This window comes from Dreissena polymorpha, chromosome 13 (assembly GCF_020536995.1).
Source record: "Dreissena polymorpha isolate Duluth1 chromosome 13, UMN_Dpol_1.0, whole genome shotgun sequence".
NCBI classification, from domain to species: Eukaryota; Metazoa; Mollusca; class Bivalvia; order Myida; family Dreissenidae; genus Dreissena; species Dreissena polymorpha.
In genome coordinates, this window is record NC_068367.1 from 29,705,020 (window position 1) to 29,723,550 (window position 18,531).

At 34.4% G+C, this 18,531-nt stretch overlaps 1 protein-coding gene across 1 annotated transcript in view; it reads right to left on the reverse strand.

The window, feature by feature from the left end:
- Positions 1–6,339: 6,339 nt before the first annotated feature.
- Positions 6,340–18,531, reverse strand: part of LOC127856465 (CAP-Gly domain-containing linker protein 1-like) — a 36,791-nt gene continuing 24,599 nt past the window's right edge. Inside the window, exons 15-18 of the mRNA XM_052392678.1 lie at positions 11,256–11,305; positions 10,299–10,862; positions 9,765–9,895; positions 6,340–9,414 (exon numbers count right to left, since the gene is read on the reverse strand). Of these exons, the coding sequence (XP_052248638.1) occupies positions 10,795–10,862; positions 11,256–11,305 (118 nt within the window). The 3' untranslated portion in view covers positions 6,340–9,414; positions 9,765–9,895; positions 10,299–10,794. The remainder of the gene's footprint in view (positions 9,415–9,764; positions 9,896–10,298; positions 10,863–11,255; positions 11,306–18,531) is intronic.

The following is an 18,531-nucleotide window of genomic DNA, read 5'->3' on the forward strand; positions in this document are numbered from 1 at the left end:
TTTCAAAAAAGAGGATACACATAATGTTTATGGGCCACGCTCTGTGAAAAGGTGGTTTAATGCATGTGCGTCAAGTGTCATCCCAGATTATCCTGTGCATTCCGTACAGGCTAATCAGCGACGACACTTTCCTCCTCAACTGGATTTTTGTCACAAAGAGCCTTCCTTTAAACGTACAATAAAAGCAAAAAGTGTCGCCCTTAATTAGCCTGAGCGGACCGCACATGCTTAACTGGGACGACACTTTACGCACATGCATTAAACTCCCTTTTCACAGAGTGAGGCTCATATTAAAGAGTTTAAACAAGAGCACTGAATAACGGGTGCCACGCTCGTTTTTTTTAAATTATTTTTTATTTTTGTGCTATTTCTTCCACAATCAAAACCACCAAACGCTCTATCCCGCCCCTACGTAAACGATATCTCGAAACAATGTCCTCATCTCATAGGTTTTCGAGAAAAATTCTCTCTTTAAACAGCATTGGAATCGGTATTTTGCGACTTCTGTCATCGTCGACGAGGAAAACAACCGCCATTACGTTTGTTTACGTTTATTTACGGTTGCCCTTACCCGGTCGTATATTTATGTATGAAATTTATGTAAGCTGAATTTACGATTTGCTTGATGAAACGCTATTTCACTGAAACATCGTAATTAATGTAAATCGTAATTTACAACTAGTCGTAAATCGTTGATGAAACGGCCTCCTGTATTCAACACTGTGGGATATACCTGTCACGTGCCCTGTCACGTGCACAGGGCACGTGCATACGGCACGTGCACGGACTACTTTTTACTTTACCACTGAATGATTTTTTATAATTAATAAAGTCGAGGAAACTTTAGCTTCAAAATTATACGACCTTCAACGTTTAAATCTAGTCATATGACATAATTTTTTGCCATTCGTATAAATAGCTGATTGATGGCGTCATAAAATGACACTTATTGCATCATTTTCCCCAAAAAATTGACGATTGATTATAAACGCGACTTATTTCACATGTACATGTACTGTACAGTACAGCTCACGCAAAACCAACAAAATCCGCGGCTACGCCGCGGACACACTCTTTCGTTTTCGAAATTACTCCGCATCTACAACGAGTATTCCCTCGGCATCATGCCGAGGCACTCCGCGATAATTCGCGGAGTTACGCCGCGTCTGTTCCTGCCTCGGCATCGATCCGCGGCATCACGCCGCGTCTTTACACGCGGCGGTTCGCCGAAAAAATACAAATATTTATTATATACTATAACACATGTTAAATATTTTCTTACATAAACGATTATTAGAAACAGATACAAATAATACGTTGATATGTTTACTTCTGCGTGATTGTGTAAACCTTTGGTCAGCTTCTCTGCATACGTAACTTCATACATAATGATTTTGTAGGTCATTATAACCATATCAATGAACCTTACACAGTTTAATCTCGAACATGATCTCGGAAACAAGATTTGCTTTTAACATCGAAAATAACATATTGAGTATCATAAGATTTGCGAAAATACATGTGAGAACCAAACAACTATACACATAGAAACAAATATAAATAATGTTGGCAATTTTAATAAAAACTTATATTCGTTTATATTTAAAAATGATTACTTTCACTTCGTCCCGATTTTCAGTAATGGCCATGTACATGTTGCATCTAAATATAAATTTAATTAACGAAATTATCGGGCAATATATTGAAACATTAAACTCCGCATAAATGTGACTACCAAAATAATATTGCGACGCAAAACAGTATCATGATTGTGACAATAAAATACACTTGTAAATCTGCTGTTCTCTTAGAAATTGCGCGAAAATAAAGATGACTTGTGTAATATCACGTTATCTGCCTGGAAAGCGTGAGCATTTTCATTGTAATTTTAATAAATCTGTGCAAATAATACGAGGATATAACAAGTTATATATGCGTATGCGAATGCAAAAGGAAATGCAGTGAGACCCCCGCCTTAAAATATCGAATTTTATACTGAAACATTAGGCGGTTAATCTTTTGATATATCGGCATTTTTTTATACTGAAACATTAGGCGGTTAATCTTTTGATTTGTCGGCATTTTGTTTCATTTCAGACTCCATGCAGTTTTCAGATCATAATCTCAGTGCTTGTTTACCCGAACTCGTTAGTTTCTGGACACGTGTGCTACTGAAAATAACCACCGGTTATGGCCCAAACAAGCACAAAGTGTCTAGTCTCCCGTGTGTTTTATCCCTAAATGTTAGATAAGCACGTGCACTATTAATTATTATGTTGGTCAGTACAAAAGGCCTTCTGAAAACCGCCGACTGCGTCTTTGTTTTATTGCTCAATCAAGCACCGATAATCCAATATCCCGTGTATTACAAAAACACACGCTTTAGATAAGCACGTGTCGTCTGTCAAAACCATAATTTATCAGTAAACATATCGAAGTAATTCTCGTATATCATCTCGGAAACGGGACATTTACCATTACGATATTTTTTTCATACGATTTGCTTAAAACAAATGAGAACCAATCAAACATACACGGACAAAACAAAATATAAATAATTATGACAAATTTAATGGAAAAAAAAAACGTTGGTTTATTTTCGAAAAATCGCTTTTCCTTTCTCCCAATTTTCAGAAAATGACTTATACATGTTGCATAAAATCTAAATATAGATGACGCTGTTTATTGGTCGTTGTAAAAGAATATAAACTTTACACGGCACTTTGTGTGCAATCAGATACAATACAGTAATTGTTGCAATATTGAACAAACTAAAATATTAAAATGTTACAGCGTTTTTGACCTTTATTTTATTCAGGAAAATGTCAAAATCATTTGCGATATACCCCGGTACTCAAATGGAAATTCACTACGAAGTTTTACAATGTTGTCTGCGCTACGTAGTTTTGTGTATCAATAAATTCGCCCACGCCTATTTTCGCACGCTTTTCGTTAAAGACAAACGCTGGACATGAAAATATCATGGGCATATACATGTATTTATTTGTGTTACCCATGTCCCGATTGGACACCTATTTCATCAAATCTTTATTAGAAACATATGCCGAAATTCATTTGATATTTTTTTTAAATGTTGGATGTCTGTGTTAATGAGTTTTCTTGAGCACTTTTCTCGTCAGTATTAATCAGAATTTGCATTTGAAAATGGAATATACGGGATTAGCGGGTAATGGATAGAGACGGGAAAATTCATATGTATGTGGTAATCGATAATGATAGTCATAAACGCATGTATCGGGGAAACGACAGACTCGGGATTATACGCATCTATCAGGGAAAGGGTTAAGAAACAGTTAATAAAGATAATTTGGACAGATGATGCAAAACCTTATTGTCAATGTATTATGTAGTGAATTGTTTCGCAACGTTGTAACGCTCCATGTAATAAATTTTATGATGCGAAACTCGGAGTCCATTTCTATCCGAGGTACATGTACATTGTAAATTATAATTAATACGATTGTCCGCCGAATGACTCGACATCATCAACAAATTACTCGGCATCATGCCGAGGCGAGTCGCGGAGACAAAATGCGGAGTGCCTCGGCGGACAGACGCGGCTACTCGGCGACCAGATAGTCGATTCCGAGTCGACTCCGCGAACACAAGATGGCGTCTGACTCCGCGGATCGCGGAATATGTTTGTTTTGCGTGAGCTGTACTGTATATCGACATACGGTATTTGAATTGTCAATTAATCACATTTTCCTTATTTCGTGTAATGTGCATTGTTTATAATCCATGCATATACTTTTGACATTTAAGAATGCACAACAAGCCATAAAAATATCGCACAATTCATATATAATCTGTTATATTTGCTTTCCGATTTAATTCACGTTAAGCATAGAGCTGTGTAAAGTATCAGATGGTAAAAATAGCACCACACTGGAATTCGGAACGTCCCATTTTGTACACGGGTATTATCTACTGATTTACCTGTTGCGTAATGGAATGTTTTCCATTCTTTGTGTATTTATATATTAAATTATTTTCTTGTACACAATAAGGGCATTTATCATAGACAAATAACATTGTGCAAGTTTAAACATAATTATGTTTGTATGCAGAAATCTGCAAATGCATCCGAGTTTTCCAACGGTTATTATATGATAAACTGCTCCGGTTCATTTTAACAGCAGTAATGTTCATAGTGTACATGACATAGCGTGTGACGAATAAGAAAGTTTAACGAATTCATTTGAAAATAGTGATAGGATGGCATAAGGGTCTTTATGTAACTATGCTAAAATAATTATTAAAGACCCTAGATGCAAAATCGCCAATTATTGAGTTAAATGGATTATTAGATGGATTTTAAAGGATAATTAAAGGTAAGATACTATTTCGGACGTGTTTTGTTTTTTGTTTGTACTTTTGTCGTTCCCTGTTCTCGGGGTAATGATTTTAACATGGGGGCCATTGATGCATTGGATCACAAACGGCATACCCATATAAAAAAAACACGTTCTGCGCGTCCTTAAATTCGTCGTCCGAAGTCGGAAAACGTATTGCCCTGCATGTTAAGTCAAATTAAGTGTCAGTCGCTGCAATTGTCTGTTTACTTGTCGATAGTGTACATGTAGAATCTATGTTGACATCGACATCATTTTGTCAGGAGCAATCGCCGCAAGATTGGATTTTGATCATTTTCTTTCAAAAATAAAATGAATTATAGTAAAGTAAAATTTTCTTTTCGCGGTCGTAATGTGTTACAATTCGCATGCTGCGTAAAATTGAATCGAGGCATATGGTGATATTTTTACTAGTTTTACAGTTTGTGTGTGAATTTTTTTAAGACTATTTTGCGTACCAGAAGAAATAAGTTTATATCACTACGCATGATTACATTTGTTAGATTTTAAGCGATTATTAAAAATGAATTAAACTAATTGTTAGGCTAAGGTTAGTTAAATGTCACGTTGAAAAAAAAATCAAATGGGATAAATAGAATCACAGGAAGCAGTATCATAAATTTGCCCCCCCCCCCGAGTTTACCCCAGGGGTTCCAGATTGTTAAATGTACACCTTTTGTGTATGGTTTGACTTTTCAACACCGAATATTGACAAAAAAACTTAGTTTGAAAAAAATAACCCTCGTATAGGTATTATATATACACAAGGTATGAAACGCACTATATGCCTATTGCTGAAAGATTGTGGAACACTGGACGTGACCTTTTTCATCGAAAACACACATGTTCCCATGCAGTTGCCGACAAAATGCAACTGGATTCGTTAAAAGACAGTAAAAGCAACGAGTTTACACTACTAATCGATCTCCTGCTCGGCTAATAACTTTAATATTCAATGAAATGCGACTTTCTCGCTACATGTCTGTGTTTTGCTGTTATATTTTGTCGATCGAATGCTCGGTTCTTAAACGCCACATCATTGGCCAACACAATCAGAACAACCAACCAGATGACGCGTAATAAAATTAAAATGGTGTACATGTGTAGATGAAACACCGAGTGACATATAGCGAAAAAGTCAAATTTAATTGAATATTAAAGTTATTAGCCGAGCAGGAGATCGGTTAGTTGTGTAATCACGTTGCTTTTACTGTCTTTTAACGAATCCAGTTGCATTTTGTCGGCAACTGCATGGGAACATGTGTGTTTTCGGTGAAAAAGGTCACGTTCAGTGTTCCACAATCTTTCAGCAATAGACATCTAGTACGTTTCATACCTTGTGTACGTTTCATACCTTGTGTATATATAATACCTATACATGGGTTATTTTTTCAGACTGTGTATTTTTGTCAATATGTGTTGTTGAAAAGTCAAACCATACACAATAGGTGTACATTTAGCAATCTAGAACCCCTGGGGTAAGCTCGGGGGGGGGGGTAGGGTCCCGGGGGGGGGGGGCAAATTTATGATACTGCTGGCTGTGAATAGAATACTAGGATTAGCGTTGAATACAGAGAAGTTTATGTTGCTCGGCTCGAACACCGAAAGCGCTCGCCAAGGCTCGCGCTCCCGGCGTTCTAAGCCTCGCAACATAAACTTCTCTGTATACAACGCTAACCTAGTATTCTCTATGCATTATATTTTGAGAAATTCGGTTGAATGGGGCGGTACATTGCAGTTTTCAATAAGAAAATTGCTTTGTATAATTATTGTTTTAAATGATTAATACAATGCATAGTTGACCAAACAAACATATATTTATGGTGTGAAATAATCTAAAAATAATGAAAATATAGGGACTTAACTCTATGCCGGTTGCGTTCATGCGTTATTGATTATTTAAACGTTATCATCGAACAGACAAATTATCCATGAAGCGCAAAGTGAAAAGAAACAATGAACATAACTACACCTTTTTAATCGGTAGTCTATTACAAACAGGACTTAGCATTAACGTTTTAACATCTACCACCAAGATATTCAAAAAGAAGAAAATACGACAAGAGCGTGAGTAATCTGATGATATTAACACACACATTGTAATGAATTGTCAAGAGATGACATGAAGATACCTTAATCGAAGGCTTATAATCCTGTTTGGAGTACGTTATTAATACAAATGTTATAAAAGTAAAAATAAAGTTAACACTTAATGCATTAAACATATCTCACTTTCAATTGAGATATTAAAACTGATAATGTGGACAATTAGTCTGTACACACATTTTAACTTACTCCGATGTAATAAAATTACGTTTTTGTTAAGCTAGTTCGTTTTGTTAATATGCCATGTATTGTCAGTTTCATTTGGAATATTGCGCACTGGTGATGCGAGTTGAACTTCTACAATTCTACAGATCCTTTAGAACTGTATTGTTAAAAACGTGCGCATAGACATAATAACAGCATAAACTAGAATATAAATGATAACTATGATATAACGCATGATACAGGAAATAAACATATTGATAAATAAAGCAAAATTTACACAAAACAACAAACAATTAATACGTGTGAAAAAACGAGCATAGAAAATGTGTGTATTCAAATATATAGGTTATATGTCAAATTAAAATCAAACAAAACAATTAAAACACTAAACAGAGAGTTTAAAGAATTATTTCGTTTCGATATATCACTTAACCATTCGTTAAATTAATTTTAGAAGTAGTTAAAAAAATTACAATCGGTCAGATATTGGTTTTTTGTATTTGTGCAAAGTAAAACGGGGCTCGCGTATTTTGTTGATTTAGTTCTTAGCACAATACAAACCAACATAAACACAAAATATGAATACAGTTGGGGTCACCGCCTTGGAACGGTCAATGCAAAGCATTGGGGGTTTAAACCTGGTTATAGAGCGCTCAACCTCACACTTGGCCCACCAATATTCATAATACATTTAAGTGTAAATAAAATTTAACGTCATAGCATTGTAACTCAAATTAAACAATAATAAAAGGGAATTAAAACGCATTCAATTTAATTACTATTTAATTACTCAATTGCATTGAAGATACAAGAGTAACAGAGTTACAACTTTTTGACGAACGATCAAATAAAACTATTAACAATTGTCAACTACATTCCTTCTTTATAGAAAAAGATTTGAGAATATAGCGTCATGGAGTTAATATCTCAGATAATCATCGCGCAAATACAGGAAGAAGCAGCAAAAATGGGTGTAAAAATTCCATATTACATAGCTTGGTTGTTTATGTGACTGCTAAAAAAATAAAAATAATTAAATCAAACAAGAAACGCCTATCAGAGAGAAAATATAAATAAAATAAAGTCAAGAATGAAAAACAAAATTAAATTCGAGAGGTTTAAAAGTCTATTACCCACTCAAATAAAAGGAAATGCCCCGCTTACAACTCCATACATCGTCATTAACTAATGTGGTAAGTTTACGCACATATAACAAACATCTGATAAAACATAGTCATAATAAAATTGACACTGTTTCAGGAAAAAAAATATTATAATTTGATGTTATAATTATACAAGTTCGCAGTTGCACACATTTGAATGTTATTGTAGACGAACGATTCAAGTTATAACTTTAAACAACAAAGAAAGTAAAAACAGTTTGGGTAAGTTTAAATAAATCCAATCCGTTGAGACGTTAAGCACTGCTTTCATGTCAACTTTATCAAGATACACAAATACAGCATGAACGCGAAATATGCATATATGACAGGTACACTATTTCGAATATCATTAATGTGAGATTAGCAGAAAGAAAAATCAACAACCTGAATCATCGTTTAAAACAAAACAACACAATAAAATACACTAATACACATCTATACACGCTTAGAATCGAAATTCAAATTGTAATGTCATTTGATAAAATTTCATTTAAATTTAATTATTCAAAAGACATTTAAAAATAACTAACTTCCTGGTACAGTTTCATAAGTAGTACACATGCTATTACAGAACAAGATACTATCAAACATTCGTACTTGCTCGAACCATCCTGATCAATATTGCATTTAAATTGTTATTTCGAGCTTTGATTTCACAAATGTTTCACCTTGCAACGGTAAAAAAATGTGTTTGACATATTCCGGCATTGGTAGTATCGGCACCCTCTACTCTATCCAACGAACTCATACTCGCATTCATTCCATATGGAAAGTTTTTGAAGAGCATCGTCCACAATCTGAGCTACGTATTCTTGGTTTGAACCGTCGATATCACGCATTATTTTAACAACCATTGCAATAGCGTATAGCATCCCGCCGTTACGTGCATCATAGTAGCAAACCATAGCGCCGCTGTCCCCCTCTTGTGCGAAAGGTGCCTCGTAAGGGATGTCTCGAACAATGACATTCAGACCATTACGATCTCTAAAGTTAGGACCACAAAGAATGCCTAGGCCAGGTTATGATTTTGAGCCCCAAATGTGCACTGGTGCTCCACTTAACTCCTCTATATTTTCTTTTTTCCATAATTTGGTAACACTCATTCGCACACAATGCTTTGTCCTGAACGCTGTGTCGCACATAGCTCTACAAGCATCATCAACATCTACTGGCAAAATGTCTATGTCTTCATCAGACCTAATCTGAGCAATATGGCCAATTGGTTGCTGCATACCGTCAACAAGTAGAGTTTGATTTGTGTGGACTACATGTCTTGAAACAAGAGCTGCTAAAGTATCGTTTGAGACAGCCGGTACTACGACGGGTACCAGTGCTTGATCTCTCACTGAGACGGTTGGTGATTTGTGTTTTAAAACAACCCCCCCAAGAGTTCCTTGACCTCCAAATAACGAAGAGCCAGAACAACACAGTTGTTTCGTTATTCTTCGATTAAAATGAATCTTGTCGATCTCATATTTCGCAAGCATGCTTGTTATATGATCTTCGGCAGACGAATCGGCATATGAGTGGATGTAAATCTGAAGTATTCCGCGACATTTCTTGCATCCAATAACGCTAGGGATCTTGAGAATAACTTCTAGAGCCTTCAACAAATATAGTATCATATGAATATAGTATAAATCTTAAGGAATGTATAACACCAATGTGAGGTACAATGGCGCTAATTTTTTTTTCCATTTATATCAAGAATAAGTTTACTAAATGAAAATAAAACTGTTACAGTAGCGGCCGTTCATATCGCAAAGCATTCACAGACTATGTTATGTTTGGGCATTACGAAGACAATATTGACAACACCAAAAAAGGCTATGTTATACAAAAATATATTGTAAAGGCCAAACGTTTCTACGCCTTCTTGAGGGTATGTATAATACAAAACTTTGACCAAATATTAATTAAATAAATACTGTTTGTTAGCAATCTTGGTCAATACCGTGTCGAAATTCGTCGAATAGTCAAATATTTCATCTGGAATGCTCGGCAATTCTTCTATTGTGACCCCGCTTCGCTTAAACGATGCGCTTATCATATCATAAATGATTTGCAGGCACTGTTTCTCTTTTTCTGAAATAAAATATATTTTCACAACGTCTGCATTATGTCAAAACCACATTCAGTTGTGCCTTAGGATACCAATATTACTCTTCCGGCTCTCATAAATTCCTATGTTACTAAACAATCCAAAAGACGAGTACACTACAAAAGAAATTAACTATTAAATATTTAATGCATAAAATATTCACCAGAATACCATATTTATGATAAATATGTTACATATTTAAACTTGTGTTTAACTCAGCTGAAAGTCGTGTAAATGCTACACGATAATCCAACCATGCCGATCATCGGTAACTGACTGACAAATGCAACCTCTTAAACTAGGGAAATAAAACTATTTTTAAAAAGAAGTTGTGAATCTAGATTATGAATAACAAAGTGTGCATACAACCCCATACGGAATGTTTACCTGTCTTCAATGCACTGATAGAGCTTGAAAAGTGCAACTTCATTTCCAAATAAACTTGTTTTAGTACACCAAAGGCACAACGTTCCAACAAGCGGTCAGCATCATTAATGATCGAATTGGACTGCGTGCAGCTAAAATAAACGTATGGAAGAACTGGAGTTTCGTCACTTTCGCCGAGTAATAGGACACCAACGTTGCGGGCGCCAGTTGTTTTCAAAGCTTCAACAACAATGTTCTTTTGTGAACTATCTACAACAATCAAACCAATTTTGTTTGTCTGCTTAAGTTCTTGTGCTACATCATACATTGACGTGGTGGTATATGATTTTTTATAACGACCAAAATCGAACGGCAAATTCAAACTCCTTGTTCTGAATAGAATGAGATCATTTTGGGTAAATGATAAATCCAGCAAATCTTCATAGTCTTTCAGGTCCTGTTTAGAAATCCTCATTATGCCTGACGTTGTCGACAAGCTTTCATTGAAAATTGGAAATTAGCTTATTTCACATTCCTGGGCTATCATTTCTATATCATCTGATGGTCTGTGTCCAAGGTTCTCCTCTGAAAAACATACACTAGACATCGAAATACGGCATGGTACTCATCTGCGAATTTAGACTTGATAATATAATGCAACTGTGATTTGCGTATGCTTACTCTTAGAGAGTATTATGTATGCTTAAGCAACGCACAGCAATGTGATTTATGTGTTTTACTATATTTATTTCACAACATTTGTGTAAGGACACGCGTCATTCCAATATAATGTGTACATTTGTTCAAGTGTCATTATCAATAGTATTGTTGTATTTCTTGAGCGCTTTCCACCGGGACTCACAATGCCATACAGTCCCATGACACATTTGTAAAGATAGTATGATTTTGTGTTGCATATTCTTTCTTTAGATTCGGAAACTGTTTGTTACAAATGTACGCGTGGGTCTCAATACCTACCTCCGGTAGCCCTCTCTACAGTTTGTTCAGTTTTGTTATATTCCGATTTTCTGAAAACATGGAAAGATAGCTAGAACTTTACTTCCAAACAAAATGTATCAAACATAGCTAGCATATATAACATTATACGTTAAGGATACCACACACAGATAATAATTGAAATTAAATCCTTACGTCCATTTTGGTTATGATATAATAGTGCATGATATTGAAACGTATAACATTTTACATCATTATGATAAAATAAAAATAAAGGGATTATGCAACCTTATAGAAATAACTAAAAGATTACATGTAAACCCTTCAATCAGGTACACGTTTATTTTATAAATAAGTGCATACAACTTTTTCAACTAACCGTATGGCATTAAAAAAAGGGCTAACACTTCGACATGTAAGAACACTCTTATACATTTTCATTTTGATGCATAGACAACTGTTTGTTACTAATTGATATAAATAACCAAAATTTGCCTAAGTTTAAAGCGAGATAATACGATTTTTTACATTTGTTAACTTGTAATATATTGATAAAATATGTAACATTAACACAAAATTAGCAAGACAAATTATACATTGATGACGAATTTCATAAAATGCAGCAGAGTCAAATTAGCGCCCCGAGCCGATTGTGACGAAGATATTTCGTACATATTTTCCTACAATAACCGAAGCATTAGTCTTTTTATTAGGATCAGAGTTAGTGTTCGTGTGTCGTCTGAATAGATATCGTTGCAGGATTTTTTAATTAACATGATATACATGCTGGCGAATTCGATTGTAAAGCCTTTTTCGATTTCAGAATTCAATATCTGGATTATTTTGCATTTTTCGACACATGTTCTTCTTAACTGTTATTTTAATTTATATTTAAATATATGTTTAATAAGTTTTTACACATGTTTTATAAATGATCAAATATTTAACAAAATCGTATAATCTCGCTTTAAGAATGTCGCTAAATGCACGATACGAGCGTTTTGCTCTTCTATACAAATAGAAAGACTATTTTACAGAGTTCGCAATAGCAATTATGGAAGAAACCCGGATTTTCCTACGGTCACTTGCACCACACTCTGCGCAGAATATCACGAAAATAACGTTCTGCTCACTTACTAGGTATAACATTAAAACAGACACATAGAGTTTTATGTTGATATGCAGAAAAATGATAGACTAGTTTGCAGCAAAAGTACACATGTGAAGCCTGAAAATCAAACCGACCGATTTCGTGTGTGGAGGGTGCGGAGCTATAATTATCTCAACATCATGCACAGGATTCGTTGCGGGCAAATTAAATAAACTGCAACTTTGAAGATAGCTTCTACCATGTTTGTCCATTCGTCTAGCCCACTATGATACGTGAGGCAGTGCAACACAAACACGTATGACTTATTTAACTAGTTACATATATCAGGATGTAGGTATAACACACATTTTCATAGAGTTTAAGGAGTGATCCTTAAACATTTTGAACATAAAGTATACTGTATCATCCAAGGAAGCACCAGCCTTAACCATAAGTTATAAAACAAACCAGTGAGTTACTTGTTTTACTCTGTAAACCACTTCAATTTCAAAAACTATTGTTAATCTGAATGTGAGCTAGGTTTTAAGTTCAATTAAAATCCAAAATAGGTTTATTTGGTGTCGCCTTAACTGGTAGTTACAAATCGGATTATTACAAAGAATAATACGAAACCGCCTCAAGTAGAACTTAATCAGACTTATGGCTGTTAATGTAATTGAACGAATGGAATCGTAAACCGTGTCGAATTCTTTCAGAAGATCAATTAGGATTATTTCAACTATTTGACCGTTTTCTATATGGAACTTGATGTCGTCGGTAAGATGTAAAAGGCAAGTGCAAGTCCGCGTATTTAACCGGGCTGGAATTTGTATTTAGGGTATTTATATTAAGGTTTTCATCCAATTGATAAGTTATTAACAGCACTATGCTCTTAAATAAAAAATTGGAAATTCTAGCAATTCTAAATGTCATAGGGTAAAAACTAAGATGTCCTTTTACTATATAAAATATATAGTAAAACACCTCTTCTATTAGTTACCTTTCAGTATTCATTTGTGTATTCAGTATTAATTATGTTTTAGATTTTAGTTCAACTTACTTTGCTTCTAGTGTAAGAAGAAAGATAGCACTCCTATGTAGTAGTAAGAATAGTAGTTTGTAACCTATCGTTTTGCACGAGTACTAATACTATTCACCGCACTACTTCGCTACTTTCCCGCACTTTGTCAGACACACAAAGACAACGAACACGTACTGATCGTGGCCGTACAGAAAGTACAGATCATCTTTATCTGCACATTCAAATCCATTTTTGTAGGGTTTTATAATAAACCTACAGGTAAATAGTATTAATACATTACTATATAATTGCTCAAAGTGTGTATTTGTATTTTGTATTTTATCATGTGAATGATGTTTGAGTTTCTCGCTCATCATACCGCCTATTTTATAATGCACTGTGATTGCCTTTTGTATGATTATTATTATTATCATTCTTATTCTCATTATTATTATTATTATTATTATTATTATTATTATTATTATTATTATTATTATTACTACTACAGGATCTGACCAATACACATTTAAGACCAGAACCTCTAGTTATTTGTCCTTCCACCCGAGACGCCTGAGGGGCGTAGCTAGGCCGGAGACACTAAACGTCAGTTTTATCAATTTGCTTGTAAAATGGAGGCACTTGTATGAATGTTGGGTGACCAGGAGCCGCACAGTTACACATAAAGACGAACATCGTTGTTTATTTTAAATTATGATTTAACAAATATGCATGCATTTTAATATAAATGATCATTATTTTAAAAATGTATTAGAAATAAAGCCTGAGAATAAATCATAAACGTGCAGTTTAAAACGTTGACTTATTTCTTACACGAAGTATATTTATATATGTTTAAAGGGTTGACCAAGGTATTGACTCGTGCAATTAGCAAATGCATGTATACAATACATTAAAGATGTAAAATATTAGAAGTATATTTGTCTTACAATTGTTTTACAGTGGTGGTCAATTCCACTGCGGGGAATCACGTGATCACAAAAGTACATCGTACGCTCAAAATGGCGGAAAAAGCTCTCGCTTAATGACAAAAATCAAGGTATTCTCATATTTTATAATATATAAATTAATGATAACTATGCGCAAAGTACCCGCTTAGTCTCCTTATGTACTCTGGTAATTGTCGTTTTTCTTAGATTTCTGTAGTTTTCTCAAACATTCAGATACAATAAACAATGAAAATTGTACATTGTCTGAACATACTTTATTTTGACGCGTTTGCTATTCAAGATGACAAACAAACAAATAAATGCAACAGTTTTTGCTTTCTAACTTGCTTAGAATATTTCGTACAAGGTTTTCCACGTTATTTAAGCTTTTTTAGATCTGTGGCGAGTAATTTTGAAAATAGAACATCGTCTAAACGTTTTTTATTTGAGTAGATCATCTGAACGGTTTTGAGTACATCATCTGAACTGCGTCTGTTTTTACTTTTAATGAGATGTTTATCATAATAAAATTAAAATAACATCTGTGATCAGCCCGATTTTACGTCCAAATGACGTTCCGTTCTATGATCAGAAAACACAAAATCCTGTGTTATTTTTACATGTTTACATAGTGTTTAATTTTATTAAATAAAATTTATTAAATTAAATACAAGTTACGCTCGAAAAAGGTTGTTAGTGATATATATAAAAGCATGAAAATAATGTTATAGGCGGTATGTCATTTGGACGAAAGATCCTTGGCTTTTCACATATTTTTATTTAAAAAGACCAAATGTAGTTTGCAGTAAAACTAAACTGAACTTAACATTTCTATTTACATACTTGGCGCATATGACATTTCTTTTTACATACTTGGCGCGTGTGGGAACTTATTAAAAATTTAATTCTCGGCTCGAAACAGTGGCAGCTCTGCGCTTGCGGTGATTTTGCCAAGCTTCAATAATATATGTAGTATAAAATATTAAATGTAAATGTTAGTCTGAATTACATATACGTGGTAATCGATATTTAATTGTATTTGTGAAGATAAAATATTGATGTCATAAAATAAATTGGTATAATTAGATGTATGTTATATATAGATGTTTTGTTATTTCAGAATGCGCCAAAAATCAAGTCTATCGCTTCATCGCTTGAAGAGAAAGCGCTTGAAAACATCGCAAACAATACGATTAGTTACACCAAAATGCATTTCGTCAACTGCATGTCACACTGAAGTTTGTCTGCAACAAATTACACCTGTGCTAACGCCCATTAATTTCGTTCACCAATGTATAAAGTATCTCCACCCAAAAAGCGAGCAAAGAAAAGCATTTCTGCAAGGGCTCTTTTTGAGCAGCAGCCATCTCTGAAAACTATGCCGTGGCATTCATGACGCTACTGAATAAGATTTTCTTCTAAACATTAACAATGGATCAGTCAAAACGAAAAGCGAACAGTTAAGTGGAATCGATATCGTATGAATCTCAAAGCTATGAGAATACTACAACACAAGCAGCCAATTGAACGAGATACATATTCGTAAAATAGTTTGTACTAATGTATCTAAGATATGAAATAGTTGTATGTCTACATCACAAATATTAACTCTTATCAGATTCTACCACCTCCTTTTAATACCAATTTTATGAATTGTTATAGACTCTCCGAATGCTTTAAGAATGCTTTGTGCTATTTTATGCCAAATACAAATTATGTTAATGTTACGTCATGAAATAAAGTTTAATGTTAATAAAGAAGCCATTATGACATAGTGTTATATTTTATATGCATCATCATAAAGAGGTCCTCAAATACATGTATGTGTTATTTAATCTTGACTGGGGTCAGAAGTTGCCACACGCAGGAAGTAAAATATTTTATTGCAGCTAAATAACTGATAAAATAACTTCCTACCGGACATGTGCCCATTTTGATGGGGGGGGGGGGGCAGATATAAGACATTTGCAAAAAACAGCAAATACACTTTACAAAAGTTATGATGCTTCAAGAGAAATCTACTGGATTAAAGCATTTTGAGGACTTTTATATTTATTATATATTTTATATCTATTATACCCGGTACATGAATGTCTTCCTATCAGAATATACTGCTGTTGATCGCCTAGCGCAATGTTGAAATTATGCATTTGTAAACTTCAGCATGTGGTGCATTACAACTAGTGTTTTGTGTATTTTCTTCATTGTCAGATATAAGTTCCAATAGACAACATCAGTGCAGCAATATTTTTTTTAATAAACGATAGTGTTAACAAGGTTTTGCTATAGCCATACACGGTAAACTGCCCCGCTTCCTAGTGGCCATATTTTTCAACGGACCGTAACAATTTTCGAATTAAGCCGATGTATCATAATTACAAATGTTTGGACCAAGTTTCATGAAGATTGAAGTATAAATGTGACTTCTAGAGTGTAAAAAAGGTTTTACTATAGCCATGTGAGCAAATATGCCCCCCTGGCGGCCATCTATTTCAACGTACCTGAACCATTTTCAAAGAAAGCTGATACATCATTAAGACATACGTTGTGACCATGTTTCAAGAAGATTGAACGATAAATGTGAATTCTAGTGTTACCAATATTTTTCTTTATTTTGACCAAGTGACCTAGGTTTTGAACTGGTGTGACCAAGTTTCGAACACGACAAAGATATCACTGGGACAACTTTTCTTATCAAGTTTCATGACAATCAAGCAATAAATGTTACCTATAGAGTGCTACCAAGGAAAAATGTTGACGATGCATTAAGGACAAATGGTGATGCTAAAAGCACATCATGAGCACCTTGTGCTCAGGTGAACTTAAAGTAAGAAACTAAACGTTATACGTTTTATGTAACAAATGTAATATTTATTTGCACCTAACTAAATTTCCAGTGCTTTGTATTGGTTATGTCATAGTCAGAGAGGTAAAGAGTATGCTCATATACAGTTCATAGATTGGCATGTTCACAAATTCAAATATATGACTGTTAGATTAAATAAATTCTTTATCACAGTCATTCTCAAGATTTATTTAAGTCATATCACGGTGATAATTTTCTCATCAATCCCTTGACCGGTTCGGCTGTTTGGGAGAATGAGGGGCAACAATACAGAAATCCTTCTCCAGTCAGGTTGTTGTGTGCTGCTTAGAGTAATTCATCCATAGAAAGGGATGTCCACTCTTACATTATCCATCCAGCTTTTCTTCTGACGGCCTCGGCATCGACCTCCCTATAACGTGCACTGGATAACAGTCTTGCACAGAGATTCATGCCCGGTGACGTTTCTAAACCAAGCCAGCTGTACCTAAGCACAAATATTCGTGGTCATGGAAGTGCAGTTATAAAATTGCCATTACTGAAGCTTGTTTCATTCCGTTCACTGTTGTCTATTTCTCAATATGAAACAATCAAAAGCAATCCAGTGTAATTTGTCCACTTCATAATGAGGGCTTAATTTATTTGCCCATCGATATGTGGAGGGAACATTACCGGAATCGATTTGCCGTTGGCATACATGGTAAAGTCTTCTTGGACCTTGTGTAGTACAATCTGATCTCAGTTCTAAAATTTAAATATAAAAGCATACAGTTGACAATATAACAGCAAATACATTTTTAACACATTGAATAAACACACATTCACAGATGGGCATGAAGGATTTCATTGCCTATTGATTTTTGTAGTAAAATTAAAAGACTACTAGCGTTATAAATAAAGTTATTGGCTGATCACAGATGTTATTACAATTTTATTATTATAAACATCGCATTAAAAGTAAAAACAGAAGCAGTTCAGATGATGTACTCAAAACTGTTCAGACGATGTACTCAAACATAAAACGTTCAGACGATGTACTATTTTCCAAATCCCTCGCCACAGATCTAAAAAAGCTTAAACAACGTGGAAAACCTTGTACGAAATATTCTAAGCATGTTAGAAAGCAAAAACTGTTGTATTTATGTGTTTGTTTGTCATCTTGAATAGCAAACGCGTCAAAATAAAGTATGTTCAGACGATGTACAATTGTCATTGTTTATTGTGTCTGAATGTTTGAGAAAACTACAGAAATCTAAAAAAAAATACAATTACCAGAGTACATAAGGAGACTGAGCGGTTACTTTGCGCCTAGTTATCATTATTTTAGATATTATAACATATGAGAATACCTTGATTTTCTTCATTAAGCGAGAGCTTTTTCTGCCATTTTGTGCGTACGATGTACTTTTGTGATC